The sequence below is a fragment of the Balaenoptera ricei genome, chromosome 13 (genome assembly GCF_028023285.1).
Source record: "Balaenoptera ricei isolate mBalRic1 chromosome 13, mBalRic1.hap2, whole genome shotgun sequence".
Classification (NCBI taxonomy): Eukaryota; Metazoa; Chordata; class Mammalia; order Artiodactyla; family Balaenopteridae; genus Balaenoptera; species Balaenoptera ricei.
This window is the reverse complement of record NC_082651.1, coordinates 62,488,791-62,512,436: the sequence shown is the minus strand read 5'-3', so window position 1 is coordinate 62,512,436 and position 23,646 is coordinate 62,488,791. Positions and strand designations below refer to the sequence as shown.

The following is a 23,646-nucleotide window of genomic DNA, read 5'->3' as shown; positions in this document are numbered from 1 at the left end:
TTATATATGTAAAAGTTTATATGTATATAACACAATATATATAAGTAATGCAATTTCCTAGTTTTAAATTTCAGTAAAAGTAATCTTATTCATAAAACAGTAATTTTGTTAAATATCAGTATCATACTAGGTTAAATCTCAAATACCCTTTCTTTTTGAATAGTCTTATTCCCTTTTAATTATCTATAGTCTAAAATCAACTAAATTTCTTGATTCTGAATAAATGAAATTCTTTGTATACACACCTGCTATAAAAGTTAGTTTCCATGTTTTGTGATTTATTTTTTGCTTTGTTGGTAATGATAATTAATGCTGTTGTAACTGAAGTACTGTAAAAAATTCAAAGGAGGCTGTATCATAAACACCTTTTTATTTAAAAATATAATTGCCCTTCCTTGTAAATCAATGTTGTCTTGGTAATTCTCCCATTTTCCCTTATTTCCAGGGTGAAATTACTTTATTTCTCAGAGACCCAGAAAACCCCAAGCTTAGCTGTTTGGCCAATTTCACCTACTGCTGTTTCTCTCAACACATTTATATCTAAGCCTCTCTTCTATGCTTCCATAACCACAGGCCTTTGTTATAACTTTCTTGGACTAGAGGCAATAGAATGTGAAGCCAGATGCTAGAGTATCCAATCCTTATTTGGCCATGCAAACCTTTCTTATTGTTAAAGTATGTACTGGCAAACCGGCTAAGATCCATTGAGGATTGTGGGACATTGTGCCTGTGTTAGCTGTTCTTTTCCAGCCTCATGGTTTGTATAAGCACAATGTAAACTCTCATTTGTACCTGCTGGACTATCAAAACAAGGTTTTTAACTGGTAAATATTGCTCAGGGTCCTTTACCGGGCACTAGAATAAGGGCTAACACTCAAATGAAGGAGAATGAGACCCACCTGCTGGGGGCTGTAAAAGAGACACCAGGATGGTGTTAAGAGACCCTCACTACTCTCTATTCTTTCCATGTGAACTTGAGACCTAATTGATATTCAGCACAATCCTCATATTTGGGACCATTTTTTGTCAGATTTGTCTTGTAAATTTGTAAGAGTAGATATAAGAAGTTAACGGGCTGGTTATCTGTATACAACTTGTATATAGATAGTAATGAGTTTTTGTTTGATTGGGTTTATAGATATTTCCAAACATTATAGTCAAAAGGCTACAATAGAGCATGAACTTCCAACAGCAACACAGAAGCTCATAACAACTAATGATTGCATCCTGTCATCAGTAGTGGCATTGACAAATGGAGCAGGAAAGGTAATTTTTCTCTGGTTTATATTGACATTAAATTCAACTCTTAAATGTGCTCCTTTTTTTTTTTTTTTTTTTTGAATGACCTAATAGGAAAATTGATCTGTGAAAGGATTTTCGATTACCAGGCTTTTTTATAAAATAAAGTTGTCTCCCTTTTCCTCCTTCCTACCTAATATTTGAAACAACATGGTAGTTACTGTTAAGCATTTGTGATGAGGAAGTAGGTCACTCACTTCTGATGTTTTAATGAGATATTTGATGATTGAAAGATTCCAGGTGGTCTCACTATAGATCCTTGTGTATATTAAAGGTCTGCTATACAGAAATTGGGATATAGAAAAAGAAAAAGAATTATAAGACTTTCGTTAATATTTTGTTTTTTCCCCTCCAGGTTTTTTGTTTGTTTTTTGGCAACACTTGTGATAATGCTACTTCTGTGGTTTTGTACCCTAATAAGTACTTTTAAGGTGACTTCAACATGTGTCTTCTCATTGAATTCTTAATATTAGATAATGATCATTTGGATTAGTAAGTACTTAATTGTTATTATAAACTGACCAGAGTGCAGTTTCTTTAAAAATTGTTCTGTCTTGGATAACTGGTTTCAGCAGGTCACATTCTAAGAGCACATGTTCATGTGGCTGTCATCAAAGCCTTTAGTGACCAAGATTTCTCTGAGAACTACCCATACATATAAAACCAAAAGTACTGTATTCAGGACTGTCTTAGCCCATTTATTTCAGCAGAGTCAACATAATTTCTCAAGAAAGTGCTAATCTCTATCTGTGTCATATACCTTTATTTTTCTGACAGATTGACCTTAGTAGGAGCACACTTTTTTCAAGTGTTTTAAGTTAATCAGAAATGATCATATGTTATGTTAGGTATTCAGTGTCATCTTTCCCAAAGTCAGACCAGTCTTCCTGACAGTCTGCTAAGTTTGGGGCTGTAATTAAAAGGTGTTACCTTTTGGATCTGTCAGCTCGCAGGTCAGTGCCTACAGGATTCCTTAGCCAGAAGACCATCCCCACTGCCTCCTCTTTAGTGCTTTCACCCACAGGCATTCTGGAAACTTTCTGAGGATGATTCTAACTTTGATTCAATTGTGAACAATTCTGGAAAAAGAGAATGTTGACATTTTACAAGAGTCTCTGCATTTGTCACTTTTTTAGGAGAACTCTGGAATATTAAATACCTATATACTTCGTAGCTTATTTTACATTTGCTTTGCCTGAAACCTTAAGAGTTGTCTCAAGGAAAGGTACTTGATCTTCACTCTGAAATTTTTATAAATGGTTTTTAGCTAAAGTAAGTATCTGAACTAAGTATTAGTTGGTGGCAGCTTAATACTTAGCTAATGTGATTTGATTAAACTAAATTTTATCATTTGTAATTTTAAAAAAACCCACTAGGAAAGTATAACATATGCATGTTAAAGAACATTTGGGAAATGTAGAAATATTAGAGGAAAGAAAGTAAACCTCACCGTATACTACCATGACTGAAATGCAAACACTGTACTATCTATGTCATACACAAGGAATATACAGCTCAAGATTTTTAGAGTTTTCATTTTCTTGAATACTACCTAACATAGAATTTCATTTGATACAGTAAAATATTAATGAAAAAGATAATCTTTTAGACCATTAGTGAGTGATTGCTTACTTTTTGAACAGTTTTTGCCAAGGTAAAGTACTCTTGTTTCACAAGTTACTTTTTCTTACTTATTGAAATAGAATACTCTTTAATGTATCGAAGACTTTAATTCTTCTGGCTAATAACTTTCTTAGACATTTTTATTTATATCACCATTTCATATAGCACTGTAGATTCAGAATCATGGCTCAGCAAAATTACAGTCATGGATCTTTGCTGTTGCTTACATAGATTAAGCAAATGTTAAACCTGTAAATGACAAGGGTCTGCTGAATTTTCAGTCTTTTTCTTTCCTGTTATATTTGTAATGCACAGATTGAGATTTACAGGATGAAATTTAAGTAGAGATCATATATTCAATATGCGAGATCATATATTCAGTATGCTTGTATCATGTCTTGTGTTGGAATATGAAACATTCAAAGTTAAAATGCAAATGGAATGTATAAACCCAAACGTATATATTTTGAGAGCAGGGGCAGACTTAGTAAGGTAAACAGCTCATAAACATTGTCTACAGAATAAATCAGAATCAGCCTTGGTTTTTAGGAACAGTGGAATTTATCTAGATTAAGACATGTCACAAGTCTGGTCTCAAAATTTATACTGTATTGTGTTTATTATAAATCATTCCCTATGTATTCTTTTCAAATACATAAATGTGGGCTTTTGAACGTGTGTTGAAGTTTCATTTCCGTTCTCAGTATCCTTAACTTTGCTCTGAAAACTATTAGATATGCATTTTAGATATATTATTGGAAAACAAAATCTATCTTCTTGTCACACTTGGTTTAGATTGCGTCTTTCTTCAGCAACAACGTGGACTACTTCATTGCTTCCCTGAGCTACGGGCCTAAGACAGCGAGTGGATTCATCAGTCCTCTCTCAGCTGAATGCATGCTGCAGTATAAGAAAAAAGCTGCTGCCTATATGAGGGCTTTGAGAAAGGTTTGTGAGCTGCTGTTAACATTTAAATCAGAGGGAAAATCTGGAATAATTCCAGAGAATGGCAGAAGTTTTCCCACAGTTCATATTGTTTAGGTTTTATACAATTTTGAGGGACAGGTGGTTGGTGGGTGTTGCGGGGTGGGGTGGTCTTTGGAGAGGAGGATGGGACAGAGACCCAAATCTCACTTTCTAGGCCATATTAGACTTAACGTTTCCAGTGGCTGGTAGCGTGTTTAGGGTGAGACAGCCAGGCAGCCAGTAAGTGTCAAACTTCAGAAAATCTTAAACTTGTAGAAATAAAAAAAATTGAAATACATTTATAATTTTTTTCTCAATGTAATAAGAATACATGATCATTGCAAAAAGAAATCAGAAGCAACAGCAGTACATGAAGAAGAAAATCCCACAACCCAAAGGTAGCTCCTCTTAACCATAAAATTTTAATGTGTATACATGCATGCACGCACACACACATTATAAAAAGCGGTGTATCTGCATACATAGACTGTTTTAGAATCTGTTTTTTTTTCTCTTTAATGCATTGTGGATATCTTTATATAACAAAAATATATATCTATAAGTATAAATTGCTATCATTTTAATGCATCTAGTATTTCATCTATAGTATTTCATTCTATAAATGTGTGATAATTTAATTAAGCCATCCATTGCTAGTGAATTTTTAGGTTGCTTCCTATTTTTCACTGTTATATGCAATACTACAGGGGATATTCTTGCACATGCAACTTTGTGTATTTACCGTTCTCTCTTTATTTCTTTTTAACTTTTAGTTACACATAATGCATAAATACATTCTTATATTACATGAGAACATTATAGGTAAATTACAATCCCTAATTCCAGTTCCTCTCCAGAGGTAACTATAGTTATCAGTTTGGTGGGCAACCTTCCAGACTCTTTTGGAGCATTTTTACTCATCTCTGTAAACTTTGAACTGTATGTAAAATATGAAGAATATAAAGACTTTTCTAAATTTTTTTTTTAACTTAAATGCATGTTTCATTGTATAGCTTCCTTTTTTCATTTAAAATATGTTTTAGAGACCTGTCTGTATCAATACATATGATGGCTACTATATTCATTTTAAACACAGCATTGAAATCTATGATATAGGTATTCTGTTGTTCATTTAGGTAGTCTCTTTTTGGTGGGCATTTAGGTTGATTCCAGTTTTTCACTGTTAGAATTATACTGCAATGGATAGCTTTGTAAGTGCCTCCTTGGGCATATGTGTGGATTACTGAGAGGTGGAATGTTCTGGATAATGTGGTTTTAAGTTTTAATATTTACTGCCAGATTACCCGTAAGAGTGGTTGTACACTCCTAGCAACGTATAAGGCTACCTAATTGTTTTAATTATATCTTTATGATTAATTCCTAAAAATGGAATTGCTCATTCAAAGTCTGTGAATGTTTCAAAGGTTACCTATTTATAGTTTACCAGCAATAGAAGTATAAATTTAACCCGTAAATTTAATTTGTCAATCTTAGAAACAAGAGGTTCCATGTTATTGTTCTAATTTTCATTTCTTTGCTTATTATTTAAATAGAACATCCTTTCATAAAATTACTGTTTATATTTATTTCAATTTCCTGTTCAAGTTGTTTACCTGTTTTTAAATAAATGTTCCTAATTAGGGTTGAAGGAGTTCTATGTTAAGGATTTTAGTCCTTTGTTTATGTCGGAAATATTTTTCCTCAGTTTGCTGTAGTAATTTTTCAAAATTTAGAAGTTTAAATTTTTATATCATTAAACCAGGCTTTTTCTTTTTTTTTTTTAAATCAACTCCCTACCACTGTGGTTCTGTTGTCATTCCTGAGTTTGTGGCACATGGTTAGTACTTTTTTTTTTTTTTTTTAAATTTTATAGCTACTTTATTTATTTATTTATTTTTGGCTGTGTTGGGTCTTCAGTTCGTGCGAGGGCTTTCTCTAGTTGCGGCAAGCGGGGGCCACTCTTCATCGCGGTGCGGGGACCGCTCTTCATCGCGGTGCGCGGGCCTTTCACTATCGCGGCCCCTCCCGTTGCGGGGCACAGGCTCCAGATGCGCAGGCTCAGTAGTTGTGGCTCACGGGCCCAGCTGCTCCGTGGCATGTGGGATCTTCCCAGACCAGGGCTGGAACCCGTGTCCCCTGCATTAGCAGGCAGATTCTCAACCACTGCGCCACCAGGGAAGCCCCAGGCTTTTTCTTTACGGTGGTGATTCTCAGGTGACTCTTGGAAAGTCAGTTCACCTATATTTTCTTCTAGTATTTTTGTGGTCTAAACTTTTTAGATTGAAATCTTCAGCCCATCTTGAATTTATTTATTCTGATATAGGTATGAAATTGGGGTCTAAATAGTTATTTTTTTAAATTATTAATTGATTGTCCTTACATGACTTATCCTTTCTCCATTGACTTAAAAATGCAACGTTTGTCACATAATACATTTTTGTATGTGCTTTTGTCTGTTTCTAGATTTTCTATGCCATTCCTTCATCTGTCTATTTTGGTGCAAGTCTTATGGTTTTAGATAGTGTCTCTTATAACTGGTATGACATGTTCCCCTTCATTCTTTTTCTTTTCTTTTTTTTTTTAAAGTTCCTTTTTTATGTGTATTAAAGGAACTAGTCTATGTTGACATACATCTGAATTTTATTATCAAACCTCATTTAGCATTCTTATTTGTAAGATCACAGAAATGATGCGACCTTTTTCTTTATTTCTTATGATGCTTTTTCCATAGCCCCTCTTGGAATCTGTGCCTTATGAAGAAGCACTGGCAAACCGCCGGGTCCTTCTCAGCTCTACTGAAAGTCGAGAAGGCCTTGCACAACAGGTATGGCATCAGGAAAATCATGGTACTTGTTAAAGAGCATGAATATAAAATCCCCTATAGAAGGTTTTCATACACATAGAGCAATTTAAAAGGCTATGTAAGTAAACATGTAAAGTTAATTAACACATGCTAAAAAGTACCATAAGCATAATTCATTGAAAACCATTTGTTGATACTCTAAATAAGTCATCCTGATTCAATTGGTGTTATGATTGCCAATAAAGTAATATCAGCACACTCTGGCCATGCTGATTAATTATTTAGGTACTAGATTTAAATGTCTGAAATAATAAGGCAAAAAAGGGGGGTGTGGCTAGAGACTCAGTGAGTTATTTTTATTTCCTAAATGGACAGGAATGAAAAATTTCCAACGCTCAATTGATCAGTTGAATTTGGGGGGGTACGTGGAGGTAGGCGGTACTATTTTTTTCAGAAGTTGGTACAAACTGACCGCAGTTTAGCATTCGCCAGACATTTATTTACTTTAACACCTGGCTTGCTTTAGTTTTGGAAATATTTATTTTAAAGAGAGTACAAATTCATCTGAGACAGTATTTTGTCTATGCCGACCTTATTTTCATTGGACACATATCACTTATCTTTTCAACATTAATTCAAGAGGATGTTGAAACTAAAAATTTAATCCACATAATAATTCCTAAAAAAATTCCTGAGACAGTGAAATGTGGAATATCTTAAAAATTTATTTTAGATTTCCTTCTTATTTTATGTGAGGAAAGTAAGGCTCAAAGAAATTAAACAGCTTTTATCCATAGTAGCTAGTAAGTAGCAGAATGGTCTGACTTCAGAGCTATTGCTTTTCCCACTCTGCCATTGACCAGCTGCAAGCTAGTCTGATAAGCACTCCGGGTCTCACATCCTGCCTCTCTAAAGCGAGGATAATATCTACCTTTCAGGGTCCCGTAAGGATTAATTGAGCCAATGGGAGGCAGTGTGATATGGTGAAAAGAATCAGACTTATGAGCCAGACACACGAGGTCCCACATCCTGGCTCTGTTTGTTAGCTTTGCAGGTGGTCGAGCTGCTGGGACTTCAAGTTCTCCTCTTTGAGACGTGAGAATTGTAGGACTGTTAGGAGGCTTCAGTAGGATACTGGCAGGAAAATGTGAACAGTGGTACGTGGTAATTGTTCAACGATGATAGTTGGTAAAGCATTTGGAATTCACTCTTAAGATTGTTTTTATTTTTATTTAATTCTCCAGCTTTCATTTGCCTTGAAAATTAGCTCTTTTTAAACTTCTTATTGAAGTATAACATACTTAAAGAAACGTATATAAATTGTTAATATATTTCAGTGAATTTTCACAAGTAAACACATTAATGTAACCGGTAGCTAGATAAAATTTTTAAAAAAGAACATTTCTTCGTGTAAGGTATATACCTGTAAAAAAAGATTGCCAGGACCTCAGAAACCTTCCTCATGCCCCTTTCCAGTTATTACTCTCCTCTTTCCCCAGAGGTGACCATTATCCTGCGTTCTTTGTTCTGTTGCCTGATACTGAACTTTATATTAAATGAGAATTATGTAGCATCTCTTTCAGATCTGGCTTCTTTTGTTCAACATTATATTTATAATATTCATCCATGTTATGTGTAGTTGTAATTGGTCCATTTTCATTCCTGTTGAGTATTCTATCGTGTGAAAATACATAATTTATTTATCCATTCTTACAGCTTATGACTATTTGGGTAGTTTTCAAGTGTTTGACTATCATAGGGCTGCTATGGGCGTTCTTATACTTGTCTTTTGATAAACATGCATGTTTTTCTCTTGGGCATATACTTAGAAGTAGAATTGCTAAGTCATAGGATACAAGTTCAATTTTCAAAGATCCTGCCAAACAGCTTTCAAAGTGTTTGTCCCAAGTTCCACTCCCCCAAGCACTATATGATAGTTCCAATTGCTCCATAAACATGTCCATCTTTGTATTTTCTGTCTTTCATTTTAGTCATTTGGGTGTTTTTTGTTGTTTTGTTATTTTTTTATTCATTTGGGTGGTTTTAAATTGCTTTTCCTTGGTAAATAGTGACATTGAATACCTTCTTTTTTATGTTTATAGTAACGTTCAGGTGCCTATTCAAGTCTTCTTTTCTCCTGTTTCTCTATTGGGTTGTCTATGTTTTTATCATTGATTTATAGAAGTTCTTTATATGTTATGGGTATTAGTCCACTGTTGGATACATGCATCTTCCACTTTGTGGCTTTCCTGTTTACTCTCTTTATTATACCTTGTGATAAATAGAGATTTTTAAAATTTCATTCTAGTTCAATTTCTCAATTTATGGTTGTGCTTTTTGTATCCTGTTTAATAAAATGTTCCCTATTCCAGGATCAACCTTTTTTGTTTTCACACCTGTGAAGTAGTTTTGGTCTACATTCTATAAAGTATTTTTTTTGGCTGGTAAGTTTTGTCTGCATCATCCTCTAAGGTGCAGAACTCTCTGTTGCTTTCAAGGTTCAGCAGAGTTTGGAGAAGATTTCTAAACTGGAGCAGGAAAAAGAACATTGGATGTTGGAAGCACAGTTAGCTAAAATCAAGCTGGAGAAAGAAAACCAGCGAACTGCAGATAAACTGAAGAGCACAAGTAGTGGGCAGGCGGTTGGGGTAGCCCAGGAAGGGGCCGCCGTGGTGACCGCTGTGGGCCAGGAAGACACGTCCGCCAAGGCTGTGCCAGAGCCCGTTCACAGCACTAGTCTGGTAAGTGTCTTCTTTTTTTAAATGGTAATTGGTGGGGATCCATCTTAGTGTTCAGTGTTAACCATCTAAAGTACATGTCACTTGATAACAGGAATAATCCATGTGCTCTAGAAAAAGCAGATTGGTAAGCAGGATGCCCCCTTCAAAAAGCAACTTTATTAAATTCTCTTTGATTTTACATGCGAGACTTCCCCATGGTAAGGGCTGTGTTCCTGGAGAAGATATAGTAAGTCAAATTTAAGGTGATTCTGTTTTTCCACTGAAACATTGGTGATATGGGGGTTATGTTTCTGACAAAGGACTAACTGCCTAACTTTTTATAGAAATGACGACAAATACCATTTTTAACCAATTACGTGGTATATTCCTAGGTAGTATAAAGCTTTGTGACATATGTATAATATAGAAACCCATCAGGTTAGCTAAACTTCATAAGACAATATACTGACAAGTTATTTTGCAACTTTATATTTCTTGCCTTATATTTAATTGCTGTGATTTAGAAGGTGAAGAAACATCTCTGTGGAATTATAAAATTCAGTTACATTGAGAAAAGTTTTCTGATTATATTTTTCTGCCCACTGTAAAAAAAAAAAAAAAATTTAGAAAATCTAGAAAATGAGAAATCAGGAAGGGAAGGGAAAAATACCCCTCAAAATTAGAAGGATCTCATTAAATATATTTTCGTTAGCCTTTTTTGAGAAATTTGAGGAGAGCCATGGCACTTCTTGACAGCCATGTCCTAAGGCTACCCCTGTAGCTCACTGATGCTGTTGAAGAGCAAGTCATGGTCCTCACATCTCCCTTGCATCTAATTCAGAGCATACCTGATAGTAATATATACAAATTAACTTCTATTTTCAAGATGTATACAGACCTCACTGCACCTCAACAGTGTCAGAAACCTGGATTATTATTAGTTTTCTTAGGTTTGATAATGATATTTTGATTATTTAGGAGAATACCTTTATTTTTTGGAGATAAATGCCAAAGTACTCAGGGTAAGGTATCATCATATCTGCAACTTACTCTCAGATTGTTCAGGAAATATATACACACACAGATAAATAAAGCAAATGAGCAAATTGTTAATTACTGAATGTAGATGGTGGCTACATATGATTATTATACTTTTTTCCCCAACTCTTCTATATGTTTGAAAATTTTCATAATAAAATGTAGGGGAGGAAAAAAGAATGAAAATTTTTTAGAAAAGTAAAAAACATCAAGCAGACTTCTCAGAGCAGTGATGTGAATGGCTGCTGTGCTCACTGGATGATCCTATGTGACCCCCGATGGCAGGTCTGAGTCTCAGCCACAAGTGTTGCACTTTGCCTCTGATAGGGGAAGATGACTGCCTAGAAGAACATTTAACACACAGGGCAGAATTCTGACATCAGTCCGGGTACCATCTGGGGAAGTGCCACACTGCCAGCACTCCTCTTTGGACTTCCCTTCAGAGCCTGTCTTATTGATCAGGTCAGACTGTTCTCCACTGGGTCTGATTTCTTCTTTCTCCTGTCTTCTCTCCCTGCTTCCCTGCATCTGCTCCTTCCGTTTTCTGCCATTTGCACTAACAGTAATTGGTGCTGTCAGGGAGTAACCATGGGACCAGACCAGGCAGGGCACTGATGACAGTGATAGTAATTGCAGTAATCATGTGCCAGCCACGGTTCTAAGGACTTTTCAGTGTGTTAACTCAGTCAGTCCTCACACAGATCCTATGAGATTATAGGTACTATCATATCTTCATTTTATAGACGAGGAAACTGGGGGACAGAGAGGTAGAGTAACTCATCTGAAATCACACACTTGGTAAGTGATGGATCTAGGGTTCAAACGCAGAACATCTAGGTCCACACCCTGTCCTTTTAATCAACATGGCCTTGTGCTCTGATGGGTGTCGGAAAATAGATCAGCGGACAAATGTATTTGTTTATGGCTTGCCTTTCTGAAGTACTGGAAGTTGGCAACACTGGTGTATTTGAGTCATTAATGTCAATTGCTGAAAGTTGAGGGCTGTCTTTTTATTTGAACATTTTCAAAGGAGAGCACACTATTCTTACATATGTAAGTGAGAAAGACTTCCAGGGACATGGGAAACCTTTAGTACCAAACACTATTGGGCTGTGAGTGATGATGACTTTATTTGGGTTTGGTGAGTTTGGAAGTTGCTATAACTTTAAGTTGTCTGTCTGGTTAGCATGTGTGTGCTATTTCTGTCTGCATCTGTTAAGGATCTCTTTCCTCCCACCCACTTCATAAGGTGCTAGCATAGTAATTTTCCTAGAGTATGTTACTGATTATGCACTCTATTGCTTCTAGACTTTTAGTGGCTCTCTCTGTTATCTATAGGATATAGTCCACTCATTAGTTTGGCATTCAAGGTCTGTGAACACCTATTCCAAACTACCTTTCTTCAGCATTTCCCTGTACAAGCTCAAACCGAGCTCTCTTTCCTGGTAATGTTTTTTGTGTTTTTGCTTCCCTGTCATTGTTCAAGCTGTTTCTTTTGCCTGGATGCCTGTTTATTCATAACTCCTGTCACCTACATGCTCATATACTTTGCCTTCCAACTCCTCGACTTTCTTGAATTCAAAACTCTTCCCATCATTTAAGGTACAGTTGAGTTGCCACATTTTCCATGAACCCCAGTTTTGGGCATTGTCTTTGACGGTCAGGATCAGAGAACCAAGACCTGGTTGGCCTCCTTGCATTTTTCACAGTCTAGTCTATATGGTGAATCTATTCCCGTCCCTTGGTTGCTTTCAGTCTCATGGAATGAGAGCCTGGATAGACATCTGTCCAGAGTGCTGTGGGATCACAGAGAAGTCGCCTGGAGGGCTTGGGGAGGACATCCCAAAGGAGGTGACATGGGTGGGTTTCATAAATGAGCAGGAGGCCAAGGCAGGAGAAGAGTATTTCAGGCTGAGAGAAGGGTCTCCCCACATAACTCTCTTTCTCTTCTGCACGTGGCAGATTCCTGCCAAAAATAACCTGGAGACAATAGAAAAAGTAACGGCATTTTTTTTTTCTTTTTTGCCTTCCCTGATGTTTCCTTTTCAGCCTTTCTTTTTATCACCCCACCCCCCCAACCTCCCATCCTGCCTTAAGTAAAGTTAAGTGAACTAAGTGTGTGTGTCTCCTTCTGTTGTCTTCCTCTTGGGTGTTGGAGCAAAGTCTGTGCCCATTGTAAAGTTAATTGATTAACAAAGGAAGCTCACAAGTCCCCAGAAGATTCCTTGGGTTCAAGCACTTTGGGGCCGAAAAAGTTACATCAGATAGAAACTTCTTATTTCTAACCCTATAGCATTGCAAAAGTTAAATGCTTATTATGTTTCATTAACATATCTAGGACTGTAATTTGAACATTCAGCCCCCTGTTAATTATTGTAATAAAAGATAGGGGCTTCCCTGGTGGCGCAGTGGTTAAGAATCCGCCTGCCAATGCAGGGACCACGGGTTCGATCCCTGGTCCGCGAAGATCCCACATGCCATGGAGCAACTAAGCCTGTGCGCCACAACTACAGAGCCCGTGAGCCACAACTACAGAGCCCGCAAGCCACAACTACAGAGCCCACGAGCCACAACTACTGAGCTCGCGAGCCACAACTACTGAGCCCACGTGCCACAACTACTGAAGCCCGCGTGCCTAAAGCCCCTGCTCCGCAACAAGAGAAGCCACCACAATGAAGAGTAGCCCCCGCTTGCTGCAATTAGAGAAAGCCCATGCACAGCAAAGAAGACACGATACAGCCAAAAAAAAAAAAAAAAAAACAAGCAGTAACCTCAAGAAAGAAAAATACAAGTTTCCATCTTTTTTTGCTGAAATTAAAAAGCATTGCTTAAATTCACAGAATTTTAAAATATATATATTTCAAGTATAAAAACAATACATGTACATTGTAGATAATTTTAAAATACAGAAGAATAAAGGAAGAAAAAAAATGTTGACATTTTCCTGAATACCCAACAACCACTGTTAACATTTTTTTCTACAAAATTTCATACTTGGTTGACATTATACTATATAAAATTTAAAATCTTTTAGCATAACATTAATACACAAACATTTATCCTGTTATTAGAAACTCTATGTAAACTTAGTTATTGATTCCACAGTATTCTATATAGAATATGCCTTAGTTTACCTATGATTGGACATTGGTTATAATTTTTATTATTTTAAATAACATCTCATGTTTATGCGTAAGATTCTTTCTGCATCCAGATGATTTCTTTGGGATAACCCAATAACTCTCAAGGTTAGAGTTATTGGGTCAAAAGGCATGAATGTTTTTACATTCCTTGATCTTTATTGCCAAATTATTTTATCAAAGGACTGTATTAGTTTAAACTCTCATCAGCGGCATATGAGAAAATGTTGAAATTATAAATGTTGTAGCTTTTTCTTGCAGTTATATGATTCCATTCCTTTTCAGGACTGTGTGCTGTACCACATTGTCAAACCATAACCCAGGAGTAAAGGGGATAAGGGGTAAAACCCATGCTTGTGATTTATTTTGCCAAATGTACTCATATTTGAATGTCTAAAATTAAAGTGATGAGTGTTACTGTAAACGGTTTTTCACTGAAAGACTAATTGCTGTTCCTGCTTTAGTGTGTAGAAAATTAGGGCTCCTCTATCAAAAAAGGTCTCATAAAAGATCCTTTCACAGCTGGGTGGGCATGACGTTCATGTACTGCTCACAGTTCAGAGTAGTGCTCTTGAGGATATTATTTAGAATCCATGAAAACAGTTTGTTGAGTGTCATCTCTGATTAACAGAATCCATCAAAACTGAGTTTCCAATAGTTTCCTTAACTTATTGAGCCCAAGCACATGCCCTTCCACTGTGAACAATAAAATGAATTCAAGAACCATGACTACTATCTGTTTCTGAACTCTGAATCCACAAAAGCAAGCTTTAAAAAACCTGGCAGCACTTCACTATGTGTATAATACATATTCTTTTTCATTAGTTTAAATCTGAAATGAATACTTATTAATGTCATAATGATATTTCTTCTTTATCCTTTTGAGCTTTCAGCCAGAGAGTTTGCTGTTTGTGTTTTGCGTTTGGAATGTTTAGTTATTATGGTCACCATGAAACTGTCTTTAGGTTTCCTTGGCCGCTGCTTTGGAAATAAGCGTAGCAATGACAAGGGGAGTTAAAAACTGTTCTTCCTCTCTCTCTTCCCAGACAGTTTGTTGGGTTTCAGTGAAAACAGCTGACAGCATTCTGATAGAGGAAGTAGTGATGGTCACTATCCATTACTGCCTCATGACAGAAATCATGACTGTGGTTACTTATCTGTAGGTCCAGCTTCTTTGTATTGAAAGATGGTTGATTTGAGGGTAATCGTCTAGAGCTCCACTGCTAGTGTGCTTGGTTTTTTGTTGTTGTTTTGTTTGTTCATTTTGGTTTTTTTTAATGTTGCTTATTTTATTTTTATTTATTTTATTTTATTTTTTTTGGCCGCGCCATGCAGCCTGTGGGATCTTAGTTCCCCAACCAGGGATCGAACCCCAGGCCCACAGCAGTGAAAGCTCTGAGTCCTAACCGCTGGACTGCCAGGGAATTCCCGCAAGTGTGCTTTGAAACAGTGTGAACCGAGAAGAGAAAAGCATTACAAGTGTTTAAGCTATTAGTTTGAAGTGTAAGCAGTCTGTTCTAAAGCTTTTTTCCCTTATGTTCTAGATTGGGATTTTAACCAGGACGTCTGACAGTGAGGTAATGTGTGCTTAACATCATGTTGTTTGTTAGTAAACATCTTGCCACATGTTTGTTGACAAAATCCGGGAAAAGTCAGCTTCATCTAATTGCGTTTCTGACAATTCTAGCAAATGTGGATCCATGTTGCTTTTCTCTCTGGGTCAGTTTTAACTGTCACCAATAAATTACAGCCTGTCTGTAATTGCCTCCTTGAATGACTTGACTTGGCAGTTTGACAAGCTCGCTGGCATGTGGCAGGAGGCTGCAAGCCATTACCCTCCCAGTGGGCCGGCTGGCAAAGCAGGGCTTTTCAGGGCCTTGACCATCAGTGGGCTTGGTAGTTCTTTTCAGCCCTCAAGTGACTGAACCCAGGTCAGATTTGGCTTGTCAGATAGGTTTGCACATTTTAGTTCTGAAATATTACAAGATGTAAGCTTACAAATAACCATTAAAAAAACACTGAAGTCACTCAGCTTTCCAGTCAGTATGGTAAACTGGTAAATATAGTTCAGGTAAATTCTTTGATTTCCTTATTAGCCTTATACTTTAGGTAACCTTGAACTTCTGCATGTATTTTTAAACTAAACTGAGTGGTGTGTCATTGCTAGAGTAACTAGTAGAAAACTAGTCTGGGACAAGGACCATAAATTGTTCATTATAGAAATAGTTTAATTTGATAGTATGTTTAAGAGTATTAGAGCTATTTTAAGATAATTTGGGGGAAAAAAGAATGTTCAGATTTTTAGGAGTTCCAATAAATGCTCCCCTTTCACCTGTTTTCTTCCAGTTAGAGGAGGACATAGGAGTCAGACAGATTGAGATTTTGAAAGTTAGGTGTGTGGCAAATAAAAACTGAGTGGAGAGACATGGCCCCATTGGTGGTGGGCCTCCCAAGACTTCACTTCTGCTTTGCTCTCTTGAAGCCTCAGCTTCATTGTGAGATAGGCAGGGTGCTGAATAAAAGAAATTTGCAATATATATTTACCTGCCCTGTCTGAAGTTTCTCCGAGGGGTGGGAAAACTACGATTTCCCATCAAATTTCAAAGGAAAATGTAGGAAATGTCTTTTTTTTTTTTTTTTTTTTTTGCTAAAGTGATATTTTTTTTTTCTCTCTCTCTCTCTCTCAGAACTGCTTCATTCCACTGGCATTTATTTATTGAGTTATCTGTGCTCTGTTTAGGCTCCAGATGTGGACTCTCGGGAAGACTTAATTAGAAATCACTACATGGCAAGGATAGTGGAACTGACGTCTCAGCTACAGCTGGCTGATAGCAAGTCAGTGCATTTTTATGCTGAGGTGAGTGGAGAGTTAATTGGATCAGGTGGATTTTTCTAACCCCTTCAGGAATTAGGTCAGTGTCCTGGCCTCCTGCTGTTCACTAGAAGAGAGAGGTCAGGGTCTGTGTGTCCGCAATATGGATTTGGTTAGAGTTTGTATAGATTGGTCCACATACCAACCAAAAATCTTTATTGCAGTGAATATAACAGGTAGCCTTTCTTATGGTTATGTAGCATGTTTTGGAGCATTATAATTATAGATTATAATTATAATCTTGTTTTAGAGAGTTATAGGCGGGTAACATTCATAGGTCAAGGAATTTTCGTTTAGGGAAATTCAAAGCAAAGTATGCCTGGTTCTTTTTTTTTTTTTTTTTTTAAATACTCTAGTTTCTAAATGACAGCTTGTGGAAATCAGTTTTTGTAAGTGATAAAATGCAAAATGTAACCTCTTTCAACCTTTAAAAAATACAAAATCTTTCTTTTTGTTACATTTTCTTCTTTCCTCACCAAATAATTCATTTTCTTAAGCGGATTAGAAAAACACTATACAAGATAATAAAATACAAATTCATTGATGAGAAGGGGAGAAAATGAAGGAAGAAATTACAGATATCAAAGAGTGAGAAACAAATGATAAGATAGAATGGATGTCGCTCAACATATAAGAATACCTGTAAGGTCTCTGATGGGAAACTTTTTATTAAAAGGTTAGTTATAGATGTTAGACGGAGAATTATAATGCTTTAAACTGTTAAGGAAATTGACAAAGGAAAGACAACACCCTTCACTGGGATGCGACTTTGTGATTTTCTCCTGTTTTACAGAGACGGAGACGTTGATAGGAAGCCAGTTGCTAGGAGTGGAGGGGGGCTTTGCTTCTTTTCTCCTGCTGAAATAAATGCTGTGCCTAGCTTAGTGATACATACCTGTTTGATAAGATGATCAGTAGTGATAGCTGTTGAGCTGTAGAAAACGGGGAGGACGGCAAGCTGGACGACTCACCACAGAACTGCTGCAGTGCTTACCATCCCAGCCACCCGGTGCACGCAGCCCATCACGGTGGCCTGGTTTGGATCCCTAACTGCCTTCTGAGTTACTCTCTTAGACTTGATTGTCATCCTCATGAGGACCCGTGCTTTGCAAAACTCTCTCCCTCTTTTTCAGGTTCAGTGCTGAGCGCACAGATAGATGTGTGGTTAAAGGAGGGTGGTTGATTTGGTTGGCTGAACTTTCCTGAAATTCTCCAGTGAGGAATGAAATGAGTAACCGGGGAATTTCTGAGGCTGTTTTATTTCCAAGAGATTTGCTTATCTTAGTAAATTCTTTCAGCACAATTGTGATACAAGAATTTTTAAATTGTTCTAGTTTTTCCTTGTCTGTAAACAGGGAGTGGTAGCCCTCTGTACTACTTTACTGGAATGGTCAGTCCAAGCATCTGATGTTGACATAACATTCGAACATGTCCTTAACAGATCCTCCTTGTCAATCTCATGGTTTATCAGAAGATTTAGTGATCCTTTTAATGGCACGCCCTCTTTGAACAATAGTATGAAATAGAATTTTTCTTTTTTCTTCTTGATCTACTCTGTCTCTGGGTAGCCTTGGTTAGAATCCCCAAAGAAAGCAAGTGGGATCTTTAAAGTCCTGCACTCACTTTTTTTTTTCATCTGTAGAGTGGGGCTGTAAAACTTTTATTGTTCCTGTGATATGGTCTCCAATAAAGGGCTTAAAACACAAGAAAAGTATCTTAGGATTCATATTGCATGATGCCGTTGATCACTTTTGAAATAACCACTTCCCTTCTCATCCAGTGTGGGTGTAAATGAATCCTGGGTAAATGTAGAAACTTCTGGTGGTTTTGTAGCCACTGGTCATCAGGCTAGAGCTAGGAAAAAACATCTATGAGCTTGGGTTAGTAGACTTTTTTCCCTTATTAAAATGATGAGAGTGAGGACCACATCTTTCTTTCGTGTGCTCCAGTGTGTGGTACAAGGCCTGTAGACATTCAGGAGATATTTGTGGAAGGAAGGGAGGAAGTACTTTCAGTTTGGGGGATTGTTTTCTAGTAACCTTCCCTGAAGTAAATTTGGTTTGGGGAAATGGTCCCTGGGATAATGGAATGTTTTCTGACTTAACAGTGCCGAGCACTCTCTAGAAGACTGGCCTTGGCTGAAAAGTCTAAAGAGGCGCTGGCAGAAGAGATGAAAGTAGCCAGTCAGAACATCAGCAGACTTCAGGTGAGTTCATGTTAGCTAAGCAGTTGTTAGTATGTTTTTTCATTGAAAGTCCTTGGGCCAAAAAAATCAGCATTTCCTTTCTCAAATGGTGGCATTTGACCTCTAGACGTAACATTTTTCTAACCATTTTATTTCTAACTCATTTTAAAGTAACATCTCATTTATGTCAGGCAAGAAGTAGTTGTATTATTTATTGCTCTGACTTGATTTTAATTGTAAGTAGTTTTGCAGTCAGCATTTCTTTGAATAGTACTTATTTACCCAGAGTCCTTCCTTTTTCTCCTCCTCCCAGTTAATGCTTGTCATGGTGGGTGGGAGGCTTGTTCTGTTCATATGACTCTGTTCCTTCTCTTTACTGTTTCATAAAACTGACGTAAACTGAAAGGTAGGGCTGCAAAATATTCCTCCTTACTCACTGCTTTGTTTTAAAGCTTAGCTTCCGGAAAGCCCCTATTAAATATAAATGTGATGCAGGCAAAGAAATAATTCATGCACTTCCTCCTGGTTTCAAGTTTGTTTATCAGATTAGCTAGGAGCACAGGATTAGATTTTAAAAGGTCAAAGAGAGCCCCGAGAGATGGAAAGAGAGAGGAAGGTGCTTCTTCCAGGGAGGGTCCTGCCCAGAGGGCGGTGGGCCGTCAAGGTGTGGGGTAGTGGGAATGTGCCAGAGATCGCCTTCCCCGCGTCACCGAAGGTTCAGGAAAACCTAAGAGAATTGAGAAAGATCATATAGCCCTCTTGTTTTTTTTGTGACATTTTTATCCCTGGCATAGAAGGAAACTTTTTCATTTTTGCAAAGAAATTCCGTACATATTTTGAAGGCTGAGAAAAACCTCTGCCCTGTTTCTTTTAACTTTGCTCTCCTGTTAGGCCTGTGGCTTAACCTTCACATTAATTGATCAGATAGGTCATCTTGATAGGTTACTTTTCAAACATTTTTTTCCTAAATTAAAAAAGCTTTAGAGTGGTATGATCAGTGGGGTCTTGCTTTCTCTTTTCTTTTTTCCCTGGCCATTTAGGATGAGCTGACAACTACCAAGAGGAGTTATGAGGATCAGTTAAGTATGATGAGCGACCACCTGTGCAGCATGAACGAGACACTATCTAAACAGAGAGAAGAGATTGACACACTAAAGATGTCTAGTAAGGTAGGGGAGGAAGGGGTCTCTCTGCAGTGTAATATTTAATATTTAATGTATTTAATACAAGGTATTTCATTGCTGTGTGTTTCAGGAACAAAAGGTTAAGAGATCTGAAGTGTTTATAAATCATTTCACTTGTCTTCTTATCTGAAAGTAGAATGAAGATTCTTTGATTGAGTTATAAGTTGAGAGAAGGTCTGACCTCTGAGACCCTAACACTGTGACCGTTGCTTTTTGGCATTTTGGGCATTTTTGGCATTTCTGCTACTGTTCTGTTAGTTAGGAGGATTCTTGGGGGGTTTATGATGGGGATTACTCTATCTATGTGAATCTAAAATGGTGCTGTTGAAGAGTAACCTTCTTTAGCAAATTTATTCTCATACATATTCATATAACCTAGGACTGTCTTGTCCTTTTAATTCCAAAAACTTCTTAGATTTCATTTCCCATAAAGCCTCTGCTTGTCCAGGCTGGGGTCAGTAGATATTGGTAATGTTTTTGTGTTGAAAGGCATATCCACGTATCATGTCTCTTTGTTGTATCATAATGTATATACTCTTACCATGCAAGGTAAGCTTCAAGAGGCCAGAGAGCTGGTTTCATGCATCATCTCAGATGCTTGGCATATTTTGGTAACTCAGACAATACTCTGCCACCAGCAGCTTGGATTTACTGTCTCCAGCCTGTGCTCTTTGAAATCCACTGCTGCCCCTTACTGATCTAGCAGGCATGTATTGAGTTCCTGCTGTGTGCTGGCACTGGGGAAGACAGAGAGATGAACAAACCATAGCTTCATTTTAGCATCTGCCAGCGGTGGTACAGAGCAGCATCCCGCTCAGTTGGTATCTCCTTGGAAAATGTATCATGTTCATGCACTAGAATCTGCGTTATGTAATTTTGCTTCTCAGTGTAGTTTCGTGTTATTGATTGGCCTCTGGCTGCTTCAGAGAATGTCTGTGATGCTTTCCTGGGACATCTTGTGATGATTGTAACCAGCCAGTGTGGTTCTGATTCGGGTTCTCCAGTTGCTTGTGCTTCAGGAACTTGAGCTTGGAGGTAGAGGGTGGAGTGTTGGTCCTCTTGAAGAATACCTCCTTTAACCCTTTTGGCCTCTTGATATTCCATCAGGGCAATAGCCGACTCATTTAGAAAGCACATGTGTTAGTGGGAGTAGTAGGAGAAAGCCTGCTTTAGCACCTAACCTTTGTAAAAAAGTAACAATAATTATAGGGAAAGTTTTCAGACCTCAGAGCTGCAGAAGGCATTCGGTTCTGAATTGAGAAGGGTTAATGTGGGGTATAGCAAAGCTCATTGTCCCAAAGGTAATTGTATTGCAGCCACTTTAGAAGTGAGGGAAGTTTTAAGCCCTCTTAGAACTTTTCAATCTAGTCCTTAGAATATCTGTCATTAATAAAACACTGAGTTAGAGATCCTTCTTCACTTTGTAGTTTCTATTGTTAACCTTTCTTTGATCATTCTGTGGTTCCTATATTTTGCACCCCCCATTTATTAGTCATTTAAATTGCTATAGCATCATCTTATGGCTGAGTTGACATGGTCTCCATTGGATACCAAGTAAACGTCCTGAAACCATTTGTTTGCTATGATCTTGCTCTTAATGTTTGTGTTCTGCAATCATTTCCTACTTAATAAAAAAAAGTACTTATATGTAATAGTTAAATGTAGGAATTTGAACCTCTCCAGAAGGAAGAAAAGTTACATAAAACTGGAAAGTCCAAATCTCGATATGTGAGGGAATTGGGAATAAGTTAAGACATCTTCTCTCTAACTTGTTCTCAACTGGTATCTGATCTTCCCCTTGACAGTAATCATTACTATTGGGGTGTTAGTTGGCACATATTCAAAATTAGTACCTATTAAGACCTTTTAAAAGGTGTTTATTTCAACAGCAAAGGAACATGTTCAGGCTAAAATTTTTTATCAGCTTTATGAAATCATAAACTACATTGTCTTTGGAACAAAATGAATATTTGAGGTTTGATAAATCCAAGATAGCTTTCTTTTCTTTCTTTATTGCCTGTCCTCAGACCCCAGGGGAATAAGGTTCATGGATGGAGAAAGTGGGGAGAGTTAAAAGTAACAAACCGCTATGTGATTCCTGTATAAAAGTCAGCGATACAAGGTTATCAGCTGTTCTCCCTCTTGGAAACTAAAGTTTTCCACAGTGAAATATGGCTTCCAGACAGCTTGGTGTCTAAACCGCGTGAATGATTTTTCTAGAGGTTGCCGTTCTTATTGTTGATATTTTTCTTTGCACAGGGGAATTCTAAAAAGAACAAGAGTCGATAGTTTACAGAGAGCTGGTTGGTGACTTCTTTGCAGAGCTGCTACTGCTGCGCGGAGCTGCGGGGCCGAGACTCCACGTCCAGGGCTGGCCGCCTTCAGGAAGCTGGAGCGTTGTTGGACCTAGTAAAGTAGTCAGTGTTGTAAATGGCCTTGAAGTATTTAAAATATATTTGTAACCAGTAAGGTAAATCCAGAATTTGATGTTGACAGTAAAACGGAAAACAGGACACATACCATGGATATTGTAGGTTTCCTTATGCTGTTTTTACTGTGCACTTTTTAAAATTAGGCTTTAATTGCAGTATGTAAGAACAACAAATATTTTGTATATTTTCAGACTCAGTGATATGGTAATTAATTTGGTATCTATGGAATAGGTATGTGTTTCTGGATAAAATGCTTAAATTGTCAAACTGTCATTAATTCTTGCTGTAATTGAAAGCAGTCTCCAATTCTTTTTGAAGACTTGTTCATTCTCTCTCTCTCTGCCTCCCTCTCTCCTGCTCTCTGTCTCTCTCTCTCTGTCTCTCTCTCTCTCTCTCTCTCTCTCTGTCTCTCTCTCTCTGTCTTTCTCTCTCTCCCTGTCTCTCTCTCTGTCTCTCTGTCTCTCTCTCTCTCTGTCTCTCTCTCTGTTCTGGAGGGAGTGGGCCTTGAAAACTTCAGATCTTGTGGGTTTATTATCATTGTCTTCAGCTCTTCGGTACCCTCTCTGTGTTGGAATAATAGCTTAAGGAAATTGATGTCAATAAATTTGTACTTATATCAAACTTTCAGTCTCTCTATGAAAATCTGATGAAGGAAACTAAAACTTATTAAAGTAAGCTTCACAAAATTACCAAATCCCAATTGATTTTGATACAATCTTTCTAATCCCCCAAATTGGAATAATTGTAGAGTTAATCCTTTATTAAGCCTTTGAGTACCTCCCAAGGTACTTGTAACCCTGCTTCAAGCAAGGACCCTGAGCCCTTTCAGGCTCCTCTTTGTTTCTTTCATAAACATTGTGTCATTTTAGTGTATATTTCAGGGGTGAAATTTCTCCCAGCACCTTCATCCCCAAGTCTCTAAATATATTGCTCCTTTCTGCTGAGTTTCCTGCACATGCCCATTTCACTCCGGGTCCAAGTCCCCAGACTAGGTCCGCAGACCTGAAACCCCTTCTTCCTCACCTCCTTGCCTGCAGCTCCATCTCCTTTGAGCCTCTTCTCTAGGCAGTTGCTAGTCACCCTCCAAAACGCTTTATTCTACTTCACCTGAGAGCTCATCACCAGCTTCCCTCCGTGCTCAACATAAAGGCCAACTCCTTGGCCTCTGTGCCACTGTAGAGGTGGACTCTGGTGGTCGTGCCCAGTCCTCACAGTATGAAAGTGTTTGAATCCTGTCTCGGGGATCTCTGGGTCAGTCAACTCAGTCCCATCCTCCCGGCCCTTTGAGTCCCTAGCCCCTTTGCCCTTTCCGTTTTCTGTGACCTGCTCATTTTAATTCTCCATCAACTGAACCAGCTGTTTTCACTGCAGCTGCACCTAAGCC

At 37.6% G+C, this 23,646-nt stretch overlaps 1 protein-coding gene across 2 annotated transcripts in view; it reads left to right on the top strand.

Annotated features, from left to right (window-relative positions):
* The window catches only part of PPP1R21 (protein phosphatase 1 regulatory subunit 21), a 61,711-nt gene extending 38,828 nt beyond the window's left edge, over positions 1 to 22,883 (top strand). For both annotated transcript variants that reach the window (XM_059942826.1, XM_059942827.1), the window contains exons 14-22: positions 1,139 to 1,266; positions 3,718 to 3,870; positions 6,620 to 6,712; positions 9,190 to 9,432; positions 15,134 to 15,166; positions 16,330 to 16,446; positions 18,569 to 18,667; positions 19,687 to 19,815; positions 22,090 to 22,883. In XM_059942826.1, coding sequence (XP_059798809.1) covers positions 1,139 to 1,266; positions 3,718 to 3,870; positions 6,620 to 6,712; positions 9,190 to 9,432; positions 15,134 to 15,166; positions 16,330 to 16,446; positions 18,569 to 18,667; positions 19,687 to 19,815; positions 22,090 to 22,119 — 1,025 coding nt within the window. In that variant the 3' untranslated portion in view covers positions 22,120 to 22,883. The remainder of the gene's footprint in view (positions 1 to 1,138; positions 1,267 to 3,717; positions 3,871 to 6,619; positions 6,713 to 9,189; positions 9,433 to 15,133; positions 15,167 to 16,329; positions 16,447 to 18,568; positions 18,668 to 19,686; positions 19,816 to 22,089) is intronic.
* Positions 22,884 to 23,646: the final 763 nt, after the last annotated feature.